Genomic DNA, 23,093 nt, shown 5'->3' on the forward strand with positions numbered 1-23,093 from the left:
TATACTCCCATCTCAATCAAGATCATACAAGTTTAGTCACATATGTTAATCATGGAAGGCATTAATTAGGTTTTTATTTGAACTGATCAACATCATGGAAGGCATTAATTAGGCTTTTATTTGAACTGATCAACATCAGTGCTTGGCATTCCCTAACCTTTTTTCACCTTTAAATGAGAAGTTATTGTATTTCTGGGTATTTTTCAGGGAAGGGTGAGCGTTTGTGAAACAGAGGTACATTATCCATGTTTTTGTTTGCCCATTCTCTAGGTTAATAGCTGCTTTATGCCTTCATGAGCAGCATAAATAAGAACACTCTTCATTGAATGGAAAGCGGCAGATAAATCATCCTTATCAGCTCCTTTCATGGAAGTATCAAAAAACAGATATAAGGCATAATGGATACTTACGATGTTTCCTTAATGTGAAGGATTCCATTACTGATTGCGGTCTATGGTCAAATGTAGACATATTTCAGCTTGTCCCATGGTTGCTCCTCAGATGTCTGTGGAAGCATTTTGGAGTAATGCCTTAAACCCATTAAGTCTCTGCACTACCTAGCTGTCTTTGCAATTTTATTAATTGGCACATCATTGAGAGCAGAATTATTTTAATGTTTGCATTTTAATTATTTGGCAATATATTGTTTATGTTACGAAAGCTGTAATAGTGCACATGTAATTGACTTGGATAATTTTCTGTTGTTTAGCAGTTACTTTAGGACACCCACCATATTTTTTTTGTTCATACTTTGCTAATTGCACTGTCTTCTCAATTAGATCTCATTCCAAGATCAAAATGGCTCATAATCTTGGAGGTGTATTCCTAGTGCTAAAATTAAGTTAATAATTAGAAAATGGTAGGGGGAAGGTGACTAATCAAGATAAAAAGGTTCCTGGAAGCAAATAGTATTTACTTTTAAGTATTAAATAATTAGACAGAGTTGAATCAATAAATGTTTCAGTATTTGAACCCTTAGGGTTATATCCAACATAGCACTCTGTGAATGTTCTGCAGCACAAGGATTTCTGCTTGTGCAATGGAATGTCACCCACCTCTCAGTGCATGCCCCAGAAATCTGTTCGGCAGATCCCTCCAACTCTCTGGAGCCAGATTTGGGGAGGACACAGGGTATGTATGCACAGGAGGCAGAGGGGGGGCAAAAGTCCTGCTGCTCAAATGGAAATGCCTGCATTGATGGGACACATCCACAGGTGTTTGTTTTTGTAATTGTGATGCAGCCAAAGTTTGTACCTATCTGGTTCAGAACAAAAATTTGTTCTGCTTGCAAAGCTTGGATTTATAATGGATCTGGTGTTTTACATTTTAGAATGTAAAATGAGATTTGGCACATGTGCACATGTAAAATGAGATTTGGCACATGTGTTTTGAAAGTTCTTTCTAACCTGTGCTTGGTGGCAAGCAACTAGGCAAAAATGAGAACATTTTTAGAGGCCCTTTAAAATCAAGCAATACGACAAGAGGCATTCGTGAACATGTGCCATTGTTACCAGTTGGGAGGGAATTTCTGTGGAAACTGAGGTTTTCCCAATAGTTCTCCAATAAATATTGTAAATGCCAACAGGTTCCAAATTGAATTGAAGGGAGTTTCCTATTACCAGAAACAATTTGGGAATGAAGAACAACAGTGTTACCCGATTACAAAATTGCACTTAGTGAAGTGCATTGTGAAATAAGCAGCAAAATGTATTCCAATCCACATTTTGTGGTACTGTTACAAAGCTGGTAAAAACATCTCAATAACCTAGCACAGAAATGCTGGTGATATCTTAACCACAAAGAGATGGGAAAGGGCTCTCCATCCCTCACCTACATTAACTCCCCACCCCACCCCTTTCATCCCCCCTACACTCGTAACCATGGTGTGGCTGTTGCATCTGCACAGACGTATGTTAACCAGGGTTTGCAGGGCTAAACTGGGTTACAGCTAACTAGATGTAACATTGCACCATGAGCAACTGGCATAGGAAGAGAAGGAACATGTGAAGCCAGGGCCTGCTCCTTAAAATTAAAACGAATTGATCTGCAGTGTTATGTTTCCATTGATCTGTTGGAAATGTTTTTGAAACCTTCTAAGGCCTGTCTATTGAATCAGAGACAGAAGCTTTGGTGATGCTTGAGAGAAGGTTAAAAGGGTTCCACAGTGTAAAAAAGATAGCTAATCCTTGCATGTACATGTTAACTCTGTAGGTACCTAAGACTTTGATAATTCTGAGTTGCCAGTTTCTTTTCAGAGCAGTGTTAGGATGATGTGGACTATTGTTAGCTTTGGGTTTAGTTTAACAATGCATTTTCCAGGATTTGTGATGGTTGGTTTGGGGAGATGGTTGGTTTGGGGAGATGCAACTGGATTTGTTTGCATTTTGGGGGTGGCAAAGAGTAGCTTTAACAGTGGAGTAGTCTGAACGAGCCAGTGGAGTTTTCCTAGCAGCTAGACCACTCTGGTAAGTATGTCTGCTCTTAAATGAGAGAATTTCAATCTTGAAGAAGGTCATAAAATAGATCTCATAAGTAACATGCACATTATTGGCAAATACTCAGTAGGCTTTCATCTCCTGCATTTTCCCCACTTGATATGTTAAGAGTCCCAGAGTATGTAGTGGACGTGGTTACACAGAAGCTAAATTTGGCTACATGACTGAATATTTGTTTAGGTATACAGTGGTACCTCGGGTTAAGTACATAATTCGTTCCAGAAGTCCGTACTTAACCTGAAACTGTTCTTAACCTGAAGACCACTTTAGCTAATGGGGCCTCCTGCTGCTGCCGCGCTGCCAGAGCACAATTTCTGTTCTCATCCTGAAGCAAAGTTCTTAACCCGAGGTACTATTTCTGGGTTAGCGGAGTCTGTAACCTGAAGCGTATGTAACCCGAAGCGTATGTAATCCGAGGTACCACTGTATAGCCTTTAGTGAAGGTTAAAATCAAGGTGTGAATTAATATAACCCCATTTATAAACTTGAGTTAGGATGGTTTAGGGCTGGAGAAGGTAGAATATGGAATGTTGGCAGGGCTTCCTCCCACTATGTCAGCTTTGCAGCAGAACCGGTTGAACATCTTAATACCTCATTTTGTAACAGTGTGGCAGTGTAGCTACTGTCCCAGCATATCTGATTGCTGACATAGCAAGTCTAGAAATTGGGCTTTGTGCTTGCTCAATTAATTTGCCAGATTTAGTGATTTAGGGATTTGGGATGAGCACTATGATGAAAAAAATGTTGGAAGGCTTGTTTGTTTCTTTGGTTGACAAAAATGTATCAGGATGAGGATGCACCCCCCCCCCAAAGCATATTCAGCAAATATCAGATTAATATGCATTTTTTGCTGTGAAATATATGCTCATGTGGCTTTATGTTCTGCGAGCGTAAATGTTCAGGTGCAGGTCCATAAAAAGTGGTGATGTCATTTTAAAAGCTACAATAATCTCTGATCTTGTGTGTGTTTTCTTGAAATTAACTCCCACTAAACTCAAGGGACTTGCTCTCAAGTATGTGCACATAGGATTGCAGCCTTAGGCACATTTGCAAGTGACGTCTACTGAACTTAATGTCCTGTCTTCTATGTAAACATGCATAGGATTTGACTGTACATCTATTGTACTAAATTGAAGAGACCACCAAGTAAACATCTTTATGATCAGGCTGGAAGTGGGAGACTATGTCTTGGAAGAAATATAGTTGTGGTGATGCAGTTGCAAAACAAAGTCCTAATTTTGAGCTCTTAATCTGAATGCACTAAACTGCAGTTTTTATTCTGTTTTCGAAAACCAGGAACTCTTCATAGTACCCAGTGGCGTAGCGTGGGTTGTCAGCACCCGGGGCAAGGCAAGTAATTTGCGCCCCCTAACCCGTGGATTTGCGCCCCCTAACCCTAACCCCCAGATGTTGCGGCCGGTGCGGCCGGCCCCCCCCCTGCACCCCCCACGCTACGCCACTGATAGTACCACAGATGAGGGCAATACGCAACAAATAGGACGTCAACTAGGTGAGCATTATTCTCTTTCAGTGTTTTTGTTTGAAAGGCTAAAAAATTAGATTAGCGGGGTAAGGTGTCCTTTTGAGCCTTTAAAAATTCCACTATTTATTCAGGTACAGCTGCACCATCTGGATTAAGGAAGTTGTTTGTTCATCTCTTCTGTATTCGTTTTAAAGCTATTCAGAATTTTCCTGTTTTCCTTCATCATGGTGTTAAGCAAGTAAAGGGTTTAAATTAATGTTTTCCTTTTGGACTTGGGGTGCATTTATGTCAGTTACCATCACAGTTTTAGAAAATATATCTTCCCCAATCCCATGTTTTGAAAGATTGCTTCCTATCTTCCGGGATGTTGTGAGTCATTTCCTTTTGTGTTTATGTTGAACGCTCATGCACCTGAAGGAGGGAAAAATCACAGGCACTGAGCAAACAGAATGGGGGGAAAAGGTTTGCAGTGTAAGACTGAGAAGGTGGAAATGCTGTATTCACTTTTACACGTTGCCTGGTGCTCTTTAGATTCAAAATGATACCCTTTATAATGAGGGAATTTTTAAAAAATATGAGTTTAAGTAAGAAAAAAGTCAATGATGAGAGGGAAAGGAGACAGAATATCTGTTTGGCATTGCATAACAAAAGGCAAGACATATAGTTGGTCTGAGAAGTGCAGAGGTTCAGGGCATGGCAGAAGGCCATTGAGACAGGCATTCATGAAGTTCCTCTTTGTGTCCACAAAGAGCAGCTCTTATTCAGAAAACTTATGGACGATTCTGCATTTGTGAGGAGCGACTGGAAGAGAATTTGAGTATCCTGTTTAAAGGAGTCTGGAGCGCCTTGGTGAGCAGATGGGCTGTGCCTATTAAACCCAGCTGAGTATGATTCATGCTTGACATGTGTGGGAAGTGCACCTCATGATATAAATAAAGGAAAAGGCAAGTTTCAACCTGAGTTAAATTGAATTGTCTGAGACGGGTTGTTGATTAACGTCTGAGGCTTCTGAAAAAATATGAAGGGGGTTTCTATGAAAAGGTGATGTTCTGTGATATCATAGATGAGTATTCCATTTAATTGCCAGAAAACCAAGATGGGGAGATGCTTGGTTGCTGATAGCCACAAAGTGAACTTTTGTTTGAGGATAATGCTTAAGAAATTAATATCGGTCCAGAGTGCTACTTGAGACAACTTGAGGATGAAAGCTTTTGGTGTAGGGTTCTTTTTTTTGTCTTTGGATTGGTAAAAAACATAGTTATTTTAGAATAGGTAGAAGAGATTGTAGGCATTAAGTTTTAAAGACCATAAATTAATAGATACATTATGATGAACCAATGGTACATTGATATAAGGTGGCCACTGAAGTCCAACGCTATACACACAAGTGGATTTTTATACTGAATTGAGAGGATGTTATCTGTATGAGCACAATGTGTAATTATCTTAGTGAGAGGGCTTCACTTTTATGTACAGCCATAAAGGGAAAGACACAGTTAGGATTTGAATCCGTAGTCTTTCTTGAAATAGTGAGCTTATGTGCCATCACTTGGTTTGGGTTGAAGGGGAACAAGTCCAGGAAGTTCCTGGGTGTAGAAGTTTCTGAGCTGAGCTTCCTCTTCTGCCCTGAGCATTGAGAAACATGTTCTTGCAAGCTACACACATCTTCATATTGTTCCTTGTCTGCTTCTGTTCCCACCCACCACCTCAAAGCTGTTCAGAGCATGGACAGAGAAAGGGGTGTGTGGCGGAGGTGGACCACCCTGGGTGTCTTCGCTGAGGAGGGGTGACATTTGGCACGCCACCTCCCTGCGACTCCCAAGACTATCCCGAAGTGTTGGGGGAAGGGGGGAGCTGTGCTGTTTTGCCGGTGGCATTCCCCCTTCCCCCTTCGTTTTGACAGCTCAGGGGAAGCTTGGGAGTCACGGGCGGGCAGCGTGCCGAATGTCCGCCGTCGGCAGCTCACTCCAACCCCGGTTGCAGGGGGTGTGCGCTGCTCCGTGCACCCGAGCGGCTACCCTGTGCTTGGGAGGGTAACCTCTGCACCCCACACCCCTCGGGAGTGCCCCTGCCCTGTGCAGTGCAGGCATATGCTCCTCCGCTGTTCAGGAGTGGGGTCTGAAAATCTGTAGGATAATTGGAAAGTTGTCTGAAGGACATAGGTTTATAGTGTCTTCTATATGAATTGTTTTCCAGACTGCCGTAGGCTGTGCAATTTATGTAGCTGTTTTATGACTGAAAAATAGTAGGACTGGAAGATGAATGTTCTTTCAAGAGATGGATGAGGGATCACCGTGTCTGCACTTGTTTGCCCTGTACATTACGAAAATCACCGAGCATGAAGTTGGCAAGTTAGCTGAAAGAGCCTGCTGATGTTAAAAATACATTCTAAGTTCAGGGTGGTGGTTGGTGATTGGTGATAAGCTTAAAATTAACAGATGAGTTGTGGATGACTTTGACATGGAGCAGGTGAATAGAAATATTTTAGGGATGTAATTCCATGAACTGGAAAGGAGACATTCGTCATAAAAAGTACTTCATCGTACAGGTCATAATGAATTTCTCGCATGCCAAAGGAGGAAACTTAGTAACTTCTACAATTAATAGAGAGAAGGTAACTGTTAAACTTTGTGGGATGAAACTGTGGGGGTTGAAGGACTCACAACCTCTTAGAAATGATTGAAAATTTATTAAAGTGATTCTAAGTTGGCCTAAGTGTTGCAAGTGGAAGGGTACACACAAAGTCTTCCTCTTACAGTGGGTAAAACTGTGGATTGTTTCCCCCCAAAAGGCATGTAAGAATAGTTTGTAATAAATAGCTGGATTAAATGGTATGGGACTTTTAGTTTATGCAGCGCCTACAGATAAGTTTATCATAGTGAATATGAGACCGCAAATCCACTAATTAAAGATAAAATATATGGCAGGGTTAGTTGCTTAGATCCTTGAAGGTGGATCACATCCAACAAAATTGTCTTCGAAGCTCAGACTTAGAGGAAAATATGTACCAGACTATGTTTTGAAGCAATATCATTGTTTGGATGACATAAATTAAACTTTTAGTAAATCCATGCTTGGGACACTTCATGGCATTGCCTTTCATTGTCTGTGCTTGACCTTTTTATTTGACTCCTTAAGAGAAATTACTCAGAAAGTTAATTAGAAATGAGATAAAAGATTTTAGTCTATTTGTATTTTGTCATCATCTGCTATAAATGAATATTTCATTAATGAAACAGCAGTGCTTGCAGTTGCTGCTGAGAAAATAAGTGGTTGAAGCTTTTTGCTTTTGCTTTGGAGACCACCTGCTTTAAGACACCCCTCCCTACTGTCAGAGTATTCAGGGCAGATTCCAATATTAAAAAAAGAAATACCACAAAACTTCCAAAAATATAATACCTTGCATCCAGAACTTTACATCCATCACATTGCATGTGAAATCCCATCACACACATGTGTGATGGGGTGGGTACATAACCACTGGATGTAGTTGTGCCAGGGAGTAAGGTCTCCTTGACCCATGGAGTATGGCTGGCCTGAGATCACTTGTGAAACTGTCACTGAATGAGATTTGAACCTGCTTATCCACAGTCCCAACTGGATGTTCTCGTCTGGTGAGCTACACACTATTCAAGTTGCACATGGTAATTTATGACAGCCTTGTAATTGGCTTGGTCGCCCAGAGCTAGCAAAAAAATCTGTTAAGATGCCAGGTAGGAAAATTTAATTTGATTTATTGATTTTCATTAGATTATCTTGACCTTGTCTGGCTGCAGGCTCCTCACTTCCTTCTACATATGATGGCATACTGCCCAGAGGCAGAAAAGGAGGAACCAGATGTGTTGACTAATGATTGCGTCTGGATGTTCTGATAGTTTTTCTTTCTTTTAGGATACAGATGACTAATATACTTACGTGTAGGATAGTAGATACATGAAAATATTTATTGGCTAGTAGCTATAGTTTTTGGAATTTTTGCAAAGTTTACTTAAGCATTTTGGGGAGAAGTGAGTAGAAAGAGGTGCAGTCAAACTACAAAGTGTGATTGTAATGTGATATTTATTTATTTTTTAAATGTTTTCTGCAACTTATATTTTATATCTAATACTTGGTATAAATTATCATTGTTAGCATTGGTTGCCATTCTTTCATGGCTAGTATGGAAAGCATTTAAAGGACATGGTAACCACAGTCTTCCTTCCCACTGCTATATAATTTGTTGATTATGAACAATCAGATAAATCAAATTCTTCAAGCTGTCTCATGCTTATCTCTTGAATCAGAATGTATGTTACAAATTGTGATCAACGCTTATTTGTTGTTGTTGTTTAGTCGTTTAGTCGTGACCGACTCTTCATGACCCCAAATAGCAGTAGTACAGTTGGCTTTTTAAAGTTTCATCCTGTATTTATTTGATCAGTATTGTTAATCAGAATCAATTAGACCAACCTAATATTTCTCTTCTTTCTTCTCCCCTTCTAGAAATTAAGAAGCCACCAGTGGCCCCAAAACCAAAATTTGTGGTGGGACATAAAGTAGTGCCACCTCCTGTGGCACCTAAACCAGATGTTGTCCTTGCAGATGTTTTACAACCCACAAAGAAGACGAAACCAGCAATAGCACCAAAACCAAAGGTTCTCAATTGTTCGCCTGTTCCTGAGATTAAAACTGTGCCATCACCTTTAAGGAAAAATGCCAAGAGTTTAGAAGAATGCAAAATAGACTCTTCTGAGTACTTGGTTCATTTGAATTACAAAAATGGAGCCCCAAGAGAAAATACTGCTTATATTATATCTGTGTGTTCATGCAGTTTTGAATGCATGCATAAATTTGGGAATGGGGAGAATACTTGCAAAAATCCAACCATTTTTGAACAGCTGGAAAACTTAGAGAACATTGATAGAGCTGAACAACCATCATCATCTCTGAAATCTAGAACAATACTTGATAGCCATAATGGTAAAAGTATACATAAAAATAGGGTAATTTTAAAGGCTAATTTTTTAGATGAAAAGCTCAAAGATGTATTAACACAAAGTGTATGCCCCAATAACAGCTGTTTGAAGCAAACACCTTTGAACAAATTTGAAAAAGATAACATGAGTAGTTATAAAAAGGACATTAAAATTGAGTTTACAGACCTGGTTTCGCCATCATCCAGCTTGGAGGAAATGATGGGCAATTCAAGCAACCATGCAGAGATACCTGGTATCAAGTCTGCAATGTCAGAAAATCCACTTTTGACTGAAAATATCAACAGTTCCTGTTGCTCGCTTAACACAGCACCTTTGGAAAAAGTTGATACTAGTGATTTGCACGCAGGCATCTCCACAAAAGGGACTGATGAATCTTTATCTTCATTAAAAGTAGGCTCTGCACCATCCCCTAAATCTGCCCCAGTTCCAAAACCAAGAAAACTACGTGCTGCTCCATGTCTAATCCGGCAAGATGGCATAGATATCTCAGGAGAAGGAACAAAAGAACTACTTCCTTCAGACTGCAGTTCTGCTGGGCTTTCTGAGCGTGCTGTTAGAAAAACCACAAAAATTAATGTTCTTTTTCAAAGTGTTTCCTATAACAACCGAGAACTTATACATGCACTTGATAAATCAGAGAGTCCTTCATGTGTTGCTGGGGAAATGATTCAGGAGGCAGAATCTGCTGAATCTGAAGAAACGATCCAGCAAAATGTCTTGCCTGAGATTCTGCATGAAAGTCCTCACCTAGTAGGAAATACTGAGCAATCTTTAGACCTTAACTCAGTAAATCCTGCTGACAATATAATGGAACATAACTGCATGTTGGCTGCTAATGACAAAAAAACTGGATTTATAAGGTGTAGTAATCTTTCCATGAGTTTGCCTAAGCAAGTGAAATTATCGTGCAACCAGCATTTGCCTGCCTTTGAAAGCCTTGATGATTTTGCACAAGAGAAGAAACATAAGGGTGCTGAAGATAAAGATGAAAGTTCACCAAGAGTTGTTCCTAAGAAGCCTCAAAGGCACAGCATCCCTGCAGCCGGACTATTGAAAAAAGCTGCATCAGAGGAACTGATAGAGAAAAGTGCCTACATTACTAGTGAACAGAGAGATTTAGATCCTCCCTTGGAGCGACCTCGTATAAGGCATTTGTCAGCCAAAGAACAAAGTACTTTGCAATCCTGTGATACTCCAAAGTTGTCTTTGGAGAGACCTGTTTGGAAATTACCTCATCCCATTCTTCCATTTTCTGGCAATCCGGAAGCCTTAAAAAACACCAAGAATGCAAAAAACACTCAACTTGCAAGTGCTGTGACAAAACCTCGAGCCAAATCCTTGTCTTCTGTAGATATGGACAGAATACACCCAAAAGAGCCCCCCAAAGAGCCTCAAAAGAAATATTCACTAAAGAAATTCCTAAATATGAAGCTGTCTGTTTGCTTAATGAAAAGTGACTTCCAGAAATTTTTGACCAAGGGTAGCCAATCGGCGGATAACAGCACTGTTACTTTTTCCAGTGATGAAGCGCGTGGCAAAACTCGGAATGCAGCTAGTGCAACAAATGGAAGGAAAACTAAACCCTCAAAGGCACATTCTGCAGAAATGGGCAGCATATCCTCACAAAAGGGAAAGCAGAGGTCCAGGGGTCCGGATGAATCAACAAATAGCCAGAGATCACAGTCCTTGGATGAACAGAGTTTCCTATTGCAAGGACATGTGAATTCTCTTACTCATGACTATGTACCAGAATATGAAAATGTGAGCCATTATGAAGAAATCCCAGAGTATGAAAATTTACCTTTTGTGCCAACTGATAAAAATCCACCTTTTGAGTGGCACAATTCTAGCAGTGCTGAAGACCACGATGCTGATGTGTATGAGGTACAAGAACTGTATGATGCAACAAGGAGCTGTTCTGAGCTTAGCAGGTAGGATACTGGAGTTGGGAGCAAATCATATACATTTTGGTGTCCATCTACACAAACGGTTGGTTAAACTCTTTCTGCAGACTTTCACAATGCAATCCTGTGTGTGCCCTAGTATATTCCATCTGACACACTCCCGATTGTATCCTCAAGGACTGGGAAGTCATATTTAATGAATTACGTTGGCCATATCACTCCGTATTTTTGCATCCCTGCATGATCAGCAGAGATGTTGAATAACTTGTCATTTTGGAAAGTGTTATTTCTTAAACCTTGACACATCCCTGGTTAGACACTTAATGTTGATTTAATGCTGACTTCTTGAGACTGTGACCAAATAACGTCTGTAGCCTAATTCTTCGTCATAGGCCAGTTTTGCTATCTTTTAATTCTCCCTAATAATTCTCATTATTTCCCCCATGCGATTATTAGGCGTGACTGGGAAGACAAAGCCTGTCTTTTATGCATAAACTGGAGAAATGGTTCTCCAATGAAATTGCCATCTCTTACTGCAACATTTTAATCAGTGTTCTTTAAATCTTTAGCTGAATCAGGTGGAAAGGCAGACATGGTTCCTTACAGTAATTCCCCACATAGTAATGTTCATCCCTGCCCTCTTACCTGCTGTGCAGAGGAGGCCTCCAGGTGCTTTTTCTCCTGTTGCATCTGGATATGTACACCTGGTGTATGTGTGCACAGGCATGTCCAAGGAAGAGTTGGACATAACTTGACTACAGGGAACCTTTTTGAAGCTATACAATATATGTCTTAAATTGTTTGTACCATATACAGCCCAGGGACTGTTAGGCATATACATGAAGTTTTGAGTAATTTCCACAGGATACTTTTACCAATTCATGCATTTCTCAAAGAGGAAGGAAGATCTGCACCCCAGTGCCCAGATCACCCCACCATAATGTGCATGTAAGGAATAAGCACTCTGTTTTATTTTGTTTTAAAATAGCACCATAAACTTTAGCAAACAGAGTAAAACTTTTTATTAGAAGTAAAGAGTAGCTGAAGTATTCTTAAAATGTACAGTGTGAATAAACCTTCCGTAAGTTCTAGGACAGGGGTCAGCAAGCTTTTTCCGCAGGGGGCCGGTCCACTGTCCCTCAGACCTTGTGGGGAGCTGGACTATATTTGAGGGGGATCCCCCCCAACTCTCCCCTCCCTTCTCCACAGCACCAGACGAGCCCCGGTGGCTGCTTACCTGTGCCTTGCGAGCAGCAGGGGCTGGTGGCGGCGGCAGCAGCAGAGGTGGAGGGACGATGAGCAGCACGAAAGGGCTGGCTCTGGAGAGGGGCTGCTTAAAATGGTGCTTAACCAACCGCGGCTAAACAAAGTGCAGTCCCCTTCCTCCTCTAGGCAGGCCGGGGAGAAGCCAGGAGGAGGGAGGGAGGAGGCGCTGCCACAGTGTGTGTGTGTGTGGCGGGGGGAATGGCACAGCCTGAATGATCAGAATCCCCACGCCGATCCATGCGGCGATTCCCGGACTGTCTGTGGGCTGGATCCAGAAGGCAATTGGGCCGAATCCGGCCCCCAGGCCTTAGTTTGCTGACCCATGTCCTAGGATATTCATTTGAACCCTGTCACATTTGATATAGGACCACAAAATTTTAATATCAGTCAACAGCTTTCACCAGTAATTTGCTGTGTAAATAACACAAAAAATATTACCACTACCCCTTTTATTTTAATAATTAGTAGTAACATTCTTCTTAAACCATAAGTTAGTTTGCTTTTTAAGCAGAACATCCTTTTATATGATTCTGTTCCAATGGCAGCTTCCCTCCTGGATTGAGTAGCAGCTTAGTGAGAGGAGGACTGCCAACCTGCCCCCCCCCAAAAAAACATGATCTTCCTGTAAGAGCAATGTCCTACGACACGATCACAGAAGACACTTGTAACTTAAAAGAGAAGCGGAAAGTCTAACAAAATCAGAATGGATGAAAGGCCTCTTTGTACGACTGGACAACAGCCTTTTCCTGTATGTTATTTTCAGCAACAGCTAGCTCAGGAAATACAAATTAGTATTGGATTCCGCCTGCCCCTCCCCCTTTCTGGTGACATTCTAATCCCTGTTTTAGAACCCCTGATTCTTGTTATTGTTTATAGTAAATCAGATTGTAGAAAAGGATTTCCTATGCATCTTGGATAAGGAAAGGATTCCACTCCCTTCAATACTGAAAGCCCATGGGAGGTCTTGGAAATTTAACTGCAAAAGTAAATGGGTTCAAATGTTTTTGTGTGTTTGGTATTGTACTAAGGTAGTATTACCAAGCTGTCAAAAACTGGTGCAAGCCAGGAGCTTTCTAGATGAGCAGATAATCATATGGCAAAACTGTTTCAAGCTGCAAGTGGTGAACTGCAGCAATGACTGTTTCACTTTATGAAAAGCCAAAACACAAAATTCCATGCAGATGGAAAACAAGAGCTCTGACAAGAGTTAGCCTGGTCTTCTCCTTAACATGCTAGTTTTATGTTTGTATAATAGGAGGTAGTTATTCTTATTATTAGTGCCATTTGTCTAAATACCCTCTCTATGGAATTGAGGGCCATTGTTAACTATGTTGGAGCCATGGTCCAGGTGTTTAACTAAACCGAACCCTTCATCATTGCGGCTCAGTAATTTTGAAGATTAAGTTCCCAGGGAGATCAGAATGAGTTACAGCTGTATACTTAACTAGTAGGGATGGGTGCCAAGTAAGGTGCACATCAAGGCAGGAATAGCATGACATTAGTAGCACATAAAAAGACCCAAAGCAATGCCAAGATACTGAAAGCTGACAAAAGCCCTGTGGTGTTCAGACCTGTTTCCCTTATTGCTTTTACAGCTTCCACTAATGTGAACAATATGGTAACTTAGGAATTATTTAGACATGTCTGCACATGAGTTCTTCCTTTATTCTCTGTGCGCACAGAAATGTGGAGTGCTGATACTTATGCTTTGTTTGATAAGAAGCTAATAAAATATTAGGGCAGGGGGTTGCTCTGACATTTGTAATGCTATGCACAGCCAATAGATTCTGTATAGCACTTCCATATTGTTTTTCTGGCTATTTAGATAGCTACATGGGGATCAGAAAATATGCTAGTAGGAAATAAGGTCCATCATCATTCTTCTGTGAATGTTGTCATAGAACTATTGCATAGACAAATGTTGTTAAGAAGCTGGTGTTAAGATGAACAGGGATTAGATTACCGTATTTTTCGCCCCATAGGACGCACCGCCCCATAGGATTTTTTGGGGGGGGAAATAAAGGGGGGGAATTATTTTCCCCCCCCCCGGCGCGGGGGAAGCCCGAGCTTCCCCCGACCCCAGCCCCCACAACAGGCTGCCGCCCCAAGCCTTGCACGCGAGGCTTGCGGACATCTGCCAGAAGCACGGGGCGTGCTCCGCAGCGCACCCCGTGCTTTGGGCTGCAGGCTGCCGCCCAAGCCTTGCGCGCCTGGCGGGATCTCCCTCTGGGCGCACGAGGCTTGCGGACATCAGCCTGAAGCACGGGGCGTGCTCCGCAGCGCGCCCCGTGCTTCGGGCTGCTGGCTGCCGCCCCAAGCCTTACATGCCCAGCGGAACCTCCCGCCGGGCGCGCGAGGCTTGCGGATAGCTTCCTGAAGCCTGCATTCCCCCCATAGGACGCACACACATTTCCCCTTCATTTTTGGAGGGGAAAAAGTGTGTCCTATAGGGCGAAAAATACGGTATATGCACGACACATCAAACACTCTTCATAGTTTAAGATCCTAGTTAGTAAATAAATAAATAGTAAATAAATAAATAAATAAATTCTAAAGGAAGGAAAGGCGATAGTGGTCCCTGTGCTTATTCTCAGCTGTTAAATTATGGTTAGCTTGTTGGTGAAGGTAAATCTGAACTGGCCCAATATGTACCTGAATGTTTTGCAGCTTTCCTGTAGCAACTATCCATAATATTTATAAGTGGACACATTTTTATTCACAACTTACAGCATGACACCCAATTAACAGACCACATTTGTATTTTGTTTCTTCTCTCCTTAAAGGAAGGGTGGGGTAAAATTAGGAGGCTTCACTTACAATGGGTTGGGTTGGGGTTCAGTTAAAGATCAAAAGCCACCAGGAGATCCTTTGTTGTTACAATAAACTTTTATAGAAGATTGAGTAGCACAGCCCAAGCTATTTTGAGAAGCCAGGTGAGATTTGAAAGGTACACACTCTGTAACAGTTGATGTTGCGATGTTGGAGCATGCTGGGTGCAATTTGTCAACTGCACACATCCTCTGCTATACTGCTGTTGATCAAGACTGCATTTTGTTTCATTAATGGGGTACCTTTTTCAGTTAAGTGACCACTAGGGTTGACTGTGCAGCCATGAAGATTTATTTATAGGAATCAGGTGTGCCTTTCTTTAATACTGTTAAGTGTACAAGTGTTTTTTTTTACTCTTGCTAAACTGTCTTAATATGTTTAGGAAGTCTTCATTTGTATTATGTGAACTTGACAATTCTTGCAATCATTTATGTGGACTTGCATGCATCTGAAGGTGGCACAAGGTAAAACTGTGTGTAATTGATAGGCTTTTGACACACTTGAGAGAGTATCCAATTAAATGAGACTTCCAATGAGTATTTACTGTATACTGATAAACTAGCTGCTGGTTATGCTGTTAAGTTGAAAATAAGTATCAACTCCCCAGAATTGAAGCATCAGATTTGATATTACGGTGTGCAGATGTTGCTATTTCTTCTTGAAATGAAAGCTGATATATAAATAACAACAACAACATTAGTTGTACCATAAAATAGTTTGTACACACACTCCCAACCATCCTTCCATCCAAGCAAGCAACATTTATCACAGTTCAGGGACACCTTCCAGGCAGGTAGAAACACTCAAGGGGCTGCAAAGCAGAACCAGTGGCCTGGGAAGAAGTGTTGTGCTGGGGGAGTGTTGTAGTGTATGCCTTGGGGGCCAGAAAGAGAAGTCACCTTTGGTCCCAGGCCTGAGGTTCTCCTCTGGACTACAAAAATACCCCCTGTTATTCCCAGTAATACTGCATCTTTAACCATTGTAAAAAGAAATCTTAAGATTTTGGGTTTAGTGAGATAAATATGCCACTGAGAGTGGCCTTTGCAAAATGTCTGGTAGCAGTCTCACTTTCTGATGAAATTATGCTGAGAGTTGTGGTCAGAAATATTTTATTCTACATAAATGTATTTTCCCTGGTTTGCTTTTTTGTTACCTGCTCTGAACTTAAAGTTAATAAGGCAGCACCCAGTGCAATATTCTTGCATTGTGATTGAGCTGATACTTTTTCAAGAAGTGCAAATTCTTTAAGTTCAGCGAAAGAGACTCTTGCTGTGGTGTGTGGGTGTGTGGGTGTTTGAGAGGTAGCTGGCTCACATGATACAACAGGGCATTCTTACTCAAAGACTAGTGCAGTGATTTAATGGTGACTTGTTTCACATGACTGCTAATGCAGAAGTTTCTCTTCCCAAAATAGCTTATATGCGGTAATCCTTGACACTGAAAACGTGGGAGATTAATATTTCAAAGGAAGTGGGCACATTGTACATTTCGTTCATTTTGTAAACTTATTCAAGGATATTGTGTAAATTTGAAAAACTGGTATGAGGTCAGGAGTTCAAATAAAAAAGGAGTATTGGACAGATGTTTAAAAGAGATTCTATCAAATTAATAAGAAATCTAAGGGGAGAAGATAAACATGGTTTCAGGTGTATTCAGTTGCTTTTAGGATTGCTGCACCTCTGTCACTTGCACAGTAATGTTGTGGACAGATGTAAGCCATGAGTTTTTCTGCTAGGTCTTTGTTCTCGGGTAAGACTAAGGTGTTGGGTCCTCTCCCTGGACAAGGCCCTGAGTGCCTTCTCACAGTGGCCAGGACTGTGCCGCTTCACACGTCATCCTGTCTTTATAAGGATCCTCAAGTAGTTTGTCATGAGATCCAGGTTTCAGAACTTGGTTGCTCCTAGAATTGGGAATAACCTTTCCTAGAGGTCAGAATGGGGCTTAGCACTAGATGAGCGTCGGCAGGGGGGGGGGGTCCCTTCCAACTCTGATTCAAGTTTCTGCCTGGCTGAAATGTGTCCTTGAACTAATAATAATACCTACCCCTGAACTTTGTCTTTTCTTTCATAGTTCACTTATAGCGGACTTGCTGTACAATGCATAAGACTAGCAAAACAGTGTGTCCTGAAACTATTGGCACGATTGAGCTACTTTATAGCACTTCATTCTTTGCCAATTATTTCTAGGCCAATTGATTTGGAAGGCAAAAGTAGTTTGAAAGAACTATGCTCCCTGCTCCTCCAAAATATTCAATAAATGTCTTACTAAGCAACATACTTTTAAAAAATCATTTGATTATATGCTAGCATTAGAGGAACAAGCACCTTCATGATGTCAGGGTGGCCTTCCTCTCTGAGTTGCTATAAGAAGGTGGGTGTATCTAATCAAAAGTGACAGCATCTTGGGTCCTAGCAGTGTGGAGTCCCCAGGTGTCACTTAAAAAAAATTATTGTGGCAGCTGTCAGAAAGCATTTTTGTTTGCAGACTTGAGCTGACTTCTATAATAACTAGTGTGTGTATAAATATATTATATACATTATCACTGCAATCCTATACATGCCTGCTTAGAGTGCCCTAGGAAGAGGGATTGGTTGCTAAGCCACAATTTCTAAATTGTAGCTCAGTTGCGGGGAATAGGGGTGTCCTAATAACTCTCAACACTCTTAAACTATGGCTCCCATAATTCCTTGGAGGAAGGCATGACTGTATAAAGTGGTATCATATGTGTAGTGTGTATTGGGCCACAGTCTTCTAGCACCACTGTGCACTGTGTTGTAAAAATATGTCCTTGAATCCGTAAGAAACTAAATGAAGGAGGACAACTTTCATGGTTGTGTCACAGAAAATAAACGAAACCATGCATATAGAGAGATCCTGAGCTTGGTCCCAAACATTGACAAAGATATATTTTTGCATCTGTCTGGAAAATTTAAAAGGCATCCACCAGGATGTTTAGTTTGTAATGCTCTTGGAAGGCCATTATTGTAACCTTGAAACAGTCTTAGTAGCAGATCTTAAGTGGATTGCTGTCTCATTTCTTTGGGATATGTTAAAGAATTTAGGATTGTATTAGCAATGAAGTAGCCTTATTTAATGAACAGTGACTATGCCTCAGCCAAAGCATTATAATACAATGTTTTATATTGTAAAACAATTGTTTCATAGGTCCTCAGTAGAAGTACTTGATGGCTCTGATTTGGTGTTGGAAGATGAACATTCAGATGATGAGATGCTACAGAGAAATGTTGATAGCTCTGATGATGATGATGATGACACAAATTCAGACTCTAGCAAAGGAGAGCCTGATACACAGGAAAATAAGCAGGTAGATATTGTGACTTGGAGCTTAGCTAACTTTCTAAATGGAGAGAATTTGGATCCTCTGTGAACTACTACTGGCGTATAGGAGCAGAGCAACATTTTTCACCATTCTCCCCTTTCTCAGTCACTGCCTCTCAACCAGTGCTCCAACCCTCCTGAGTAGATTTTTGAGGCATGGTGAAAACACTGGTGGGAGCGGCCTGTTAGAACTTCTACCAGTGGCACATTAATTAGGATCAAAGCAAATGTGTTCCTCTGGCATTCTAATGTTAATTTACTTCCTCCATTTCTATACGACCTCTTAGTATAAATACAGGCAATTTGTCACTCATGTAACAGCACAGAAAATGCACCATTTTCAGGACAAAAAGAGGAATCCCTACTTGCACACATTCTGGGGATGTGAGCAGCGGCCAGGAACAGAACTCTCGCATAAGTGGTGGTTCCCCTGTTTGCTTCCTACTGTACTTTTCAGCTCAGAACAGTAAGAAAAGTACAGTAGGAAGCAAACAATAATAATATTATAATAATCCCTACTTGCACACATTCTGGGGATGTGAGCAGCGGCCAGGAACAGAACTCTCGCATAAGTGGTGGTTCCCTTGTTTGCTTCCTACTGTACTTTTCAGCTCAGAACAGTAAGAAAAGTACAGTAGGAAGCAAACAATAATAATATTATAATTAAAGTTAAAACATTGAATGGAATTGGTAGGAGTAAAATCATCACAGTATTGACGAGGCAAAATAACACTTTTCCATTAGAAGGATGCTTTGTTTTTTGTCTCCATCCATCCCTGGGCCCAGTCCAACTCAGCCTCCAAAGTTTACTCAAATTACTGCACTTGCCTGTTGCTATTAGGAATGCCTGTTGCCAGAACTTTGTGAGGCACAGATATAGTTAAAAATCTAATGATGTGCATGGAACATCCCTGGAAAGTCATACTGGACAATTCCATCTTCATTGGAAAGCTTCTTGTGTTTCACAGGACATGTATTAGTATACATGGAACTTAAGACTTAATTGGCAAATATCATCTTCTTTCTCAAACTTGCCTACCAAACATTGAATCTTGCAGTTGAGGATCAAATTTCCTTCCTTCCTTCCTTGACGGTTGCAAAACATTGTGCAGCTGCAGAGAAAATTTAAAGCATGTATAAATTGTTAGCCAAACAAAAATATATTTCTTGGCCTTGACAAGCTCTGATTAAAAAATAACTGTTTGAAAGTGAAGACAATCAACTTTTTTAAAACCAGAGGCTGCGTGTTCTCATTATTAGACCATAATTGGAGAGCTTTCAGTTTCCAGTTATGGCTCAGTAACATCATCCTGACTCCAATTTCTTTCAACAGGTAAGAGGTGCCATTTTTAAGACAGACTCCTAAGTAGGTAGTAGTGGAGGCAACTAGCCATTAACTGAACATTAACATTTTTTATGGCACCTAAACATGAATACACTTGTATCCTGAATACTTGAAAGTGGAGATGTGTGCCACACCCCATAGTCAAATTTGACTGGACTTAACTGTCCAGGGGTCCTTTACCTTTTTTTTTACTTGAATACAGAGTACAGAGCAATAGGCCAATAAAGTTGTAGCAGAAAGAAACTAAGATTTAGAGCTGTTGCATTGTTTTTAAAATAGCATGTCTGCATTCTACAAAGTTTAATTTTATTTGCAGATTAAAGCAGCTGGGAAGAAAACAAAAGTTTATCATATTGCTAAAGAAATAATGAGCTCAGAGAAAGTGTAAGTATTGGTGTAAAATTTAATAATTTATGCATGGAAGTATGTATGTTTTTCCTTTGCGGTTGAGATAATATTTACTGTTCTTGTTTTTGTATTAGGTTTGTAGATGTTCTGAAGCTTTTGCACATTGTAAGTATTTATTTCACTTCATAAGCATGTTTGCTTCGAAGTTAATTATTTATGAAGTTCTTTTCAGAAAATGTATTCAACTAAGTTTCTTAAATGTGCATTCTTAAAAAAAAAAAATACCCTAATGAAACAGCAATTAAATATCAACTCCAAACTCCTTGAATGCTTCCTAATGAATAGAAGGAATAGAATGTTTGAGGTGCATTAATTTTTCTGTTGAAGTGCTGCAGGAAGTTTGAATGTTACAAACGTGCTTAGAACGTGTACTAGAATATTTCTAGGCCTGCAGATGGAAAGGTGGAAGGTCTAGCCGTCAGAAATCCTGGTGCATGCATTCCCAGTTTGGTCAGAAATGCAGTAGAGCAGGAGGAGGGTGCTCTTTAGTGATTTGTTTTTGCTTCTGACCTCCGAATGCTCTTGTTTGTGTGCGCACAGGTGAACTTTTGCACACTAAAGAATATATTAACACAGGTTTAATTTGTTTATGGTAGCTTTTGAGTTGCCAAGTAGTCTTTTGTGCTGGGAAAGAAAATAGCATACTCTTACCAGCTCTGTGAACCCTGCCATGAGGCTTCATGACACAGTTTATGTAACTGAGAGGGACAAGGGCAGACTCACCCTTTTAATGCCGAGTTCAGATTTATTGCTTCCTGTTGCCATACGCCAGTGAAACAGGTTGTCACAGCCCTATCTTGCTGTCATTTTACCTCCATCGCCTTCTCTTAGAATGTGTAGGCTTGGTTGTGTATACATTGAAGAACATCCAAACTGAAGGAAATACTGAAAAGTAATACTTGTAGGGTATGTTCATGCTTAGCTAGGCATTAAAGGAATAGAGTTTTTTCTACAGATTGTTTTCAAGTATTACAAGAAATATGTGAGCCTGACTTACTAGGCAGCCAGGTTTGAACCTGACGATTCAGGTTTTGCTGATTCTTGGGCAATCAAAGTTCAGAGGCTGAGGACTGCTTGCTAGGTCAGGGCTTTTTAAATTTCGCAGTGAGTCTTCCATTAAGTAAAAAAGAGCTGCTTGAATCTCTCCAGATGGAAAGCAAAGATCCCCACAGTCAGTTTTTTCTTCTTAATTTTAGGAGTAATTGGGGGTTGTGGAGTCTGGTGCAGCTTTTTTAATTGTCAGTAGGAGCAAAGTATAGTTTGATGATTCAGATGTAAATGAAAGCAACTGATTAAAGCAGTGTTCAAAATGGGAGGAAGGAGCATAGATGCATATGGATCTTTCATGTCAGTTGAGACATTTACTTCACCAGGATTTCTCTTTGGTAAATGTACTGGGCTTATAACCTCACAGTCCCAGTTAACAGAAGATTCCTTTGCAAATCACTTTCTGCTAGCTCTTCTAGTTGGCCAGTAGCAGTAGTTTAAGGTTATAGGATGTGTATATGTGTGGATTACATGACATCAGGCATAATGAAATGCAATTTATATATAGTAGTAAGTTTTTTTAATTTAAAAAAAGATGAAAGGCAGTATTCGATTACACCACTGCTCCAACATTTCTTGCAAGATGATGCAGAAGTTGTTGGGGTTTTTTGCTTTAAATTGGCAGTATATGAAACTGTACCTTACTAGTCTGTAATTCAAGACTGCAGCACCTGTAACCCATTAAAATTTAATAGAGTAATTGAGCCTTTCCTGGGACTCACCTAGGAGCCACATGGGCATGTTAGAATCTGCATATACATGTTAGAACCTGAAGTGACTAGGCAGTGGCTTCTGAAGATGGACAGATGTACTTTTTATATTAAAGAATGAAGAGGGAAACGTCTTCAGTGCAAAGTGTTGCACTGCTGGAAGCCTGTAACGAATTTTGCTTGGTTACTTTGTAAGCAGCTGCTTGTAAATGCTGAGAAAAAATCAATGTGTGGCTTTCCTCAGCAAGGCAATGCAATGGTGGGGTAATCTGTATCTGTTGATTTGCTGCCTGTCTTGCAGCTCCAAAAGGCACCAGACCTCTCTGTTAAGAAAGAAAGGCAGTAAGCTGCAGTATGCGCTTCAGAAATGTGGTGAATAATTTTCTCGTCTCTGGTACAGCACAAACAATTGAATTTTCTGCCTTGCCTGCTCCTATTACAAGATAGTTTTACTCCATCCTTTTGTGGAAGAAAGATCGCATTATGTGCTGCACTAGGCTCAAGAGTTTTGGATCACTGGACCTGCAGTTGCTCAGGCAGAACGTTTTGCTTTTCCACATAGCATGAAGCATACATCTGTTCTTGTTTTCTTTTGCGGGCGGAATGTATCAGATCAATAGGGAGAAGGAATAATTAGTTGCAAGTCTTAAGCCAAAAAGAGCTAGACCTCACAATTATTAGCTTTTGACTGTCCTAGATTCATGAATAAATGCATTCAGGATTGGGTCGCAACATAGGTCTGGCTTGTGCAAGTTAAGAGTACACACATTCCCAGCATATTTTTCCTCTTATGTTTTTAAAAGTGTTCCCTGTTAAAAGTTATGCATCTTATTCTTTGCTTAAAGTTCTCTGGAGCTCCTGTGTTCCATCTGGGTTCGATTAGCTATAGTAATTCCTCAACTTATTTCTCTGTGTGAAGGCAGTGTTTGAAGGTCACCCCTGGGATGTAAAAAGGCTAGTTAAGTTTTGTGTCGCCAGTTGGCTTACAACATACAAAAACACAGCATTTCCATATGAATGAGGCCATCTGTTTCCACTGAAACCTTGTGCAGCTGAGTCTCCAATACCAAACCGTACCTCTGTTCCTTTCTGCTTCAAGTCCTCTAATCTTAATAGGGGTTGTAAGGAAAGGAAAGTGCTGACCAGTGTTCACCCACCCCCACACACGTTGCAAAACAGCTGTGCGTGCATTTACATAATTGCTTTGCCTTGTTTAGATTTGTACATTTCTCCTTATTGCACTGTTTACATAAAGTATTGCTTGGCTGGCAAAGATGAACTGAACCCACTC

The 23,093-nt window shown here is 40.6% G+C and overlaps 1 protein-coding gene across 2 annotated transcripts in view; it reads left to right on the top strand.

Moving 5' to 3' along the window:
* FGD6 (FYVE, RhoGEF and PH domain containing 6) overlaps nucleotides 1-23,093 on the top strand; it is a 61,216-nt gene that overhangs the window by 3,804 nt on the left and 34,319 nt on the right. For both annotated transcript variants that reach the window (XM_081022464.1, XM_081022463.1), the window contains exons 2-5: nucleotides 8,461-10,885; nucleotides 18,119-18,278; nucleotides 19,954-20,021; nucleotides 20,120-20,150. In XM_081022464.1, the coding sequence (XP_080878590.1) occupies nucleotides 8,461-10,885; nucleotides 18,119-18,278; nucleotides 19,954-20,021; nucleotides 20,120-20,150 (2,684 nt within the window). The remainder of the gene's footprint in view (nucleotides 1-8,460; nucleotides 10,886-18,118; nucleotides 18,279-19,953; nucleotides 20,022-20,119; nucleotides 20,151-23,093) is intronic.

The sequence above is a fragment of the Podarcis pityusensis genome, assembly GCF_964106645.2.
Source record: "Podarcis pityusensis genome assembly, chromosome: 10".
Classification (NCBI taxonomy): domain Eukaryota; kingdom Metazoa; phylum Chordata; class Lepidosauria; order Squamata; family Lacertidae; genus Podarcis; species Podarcis pityusensis.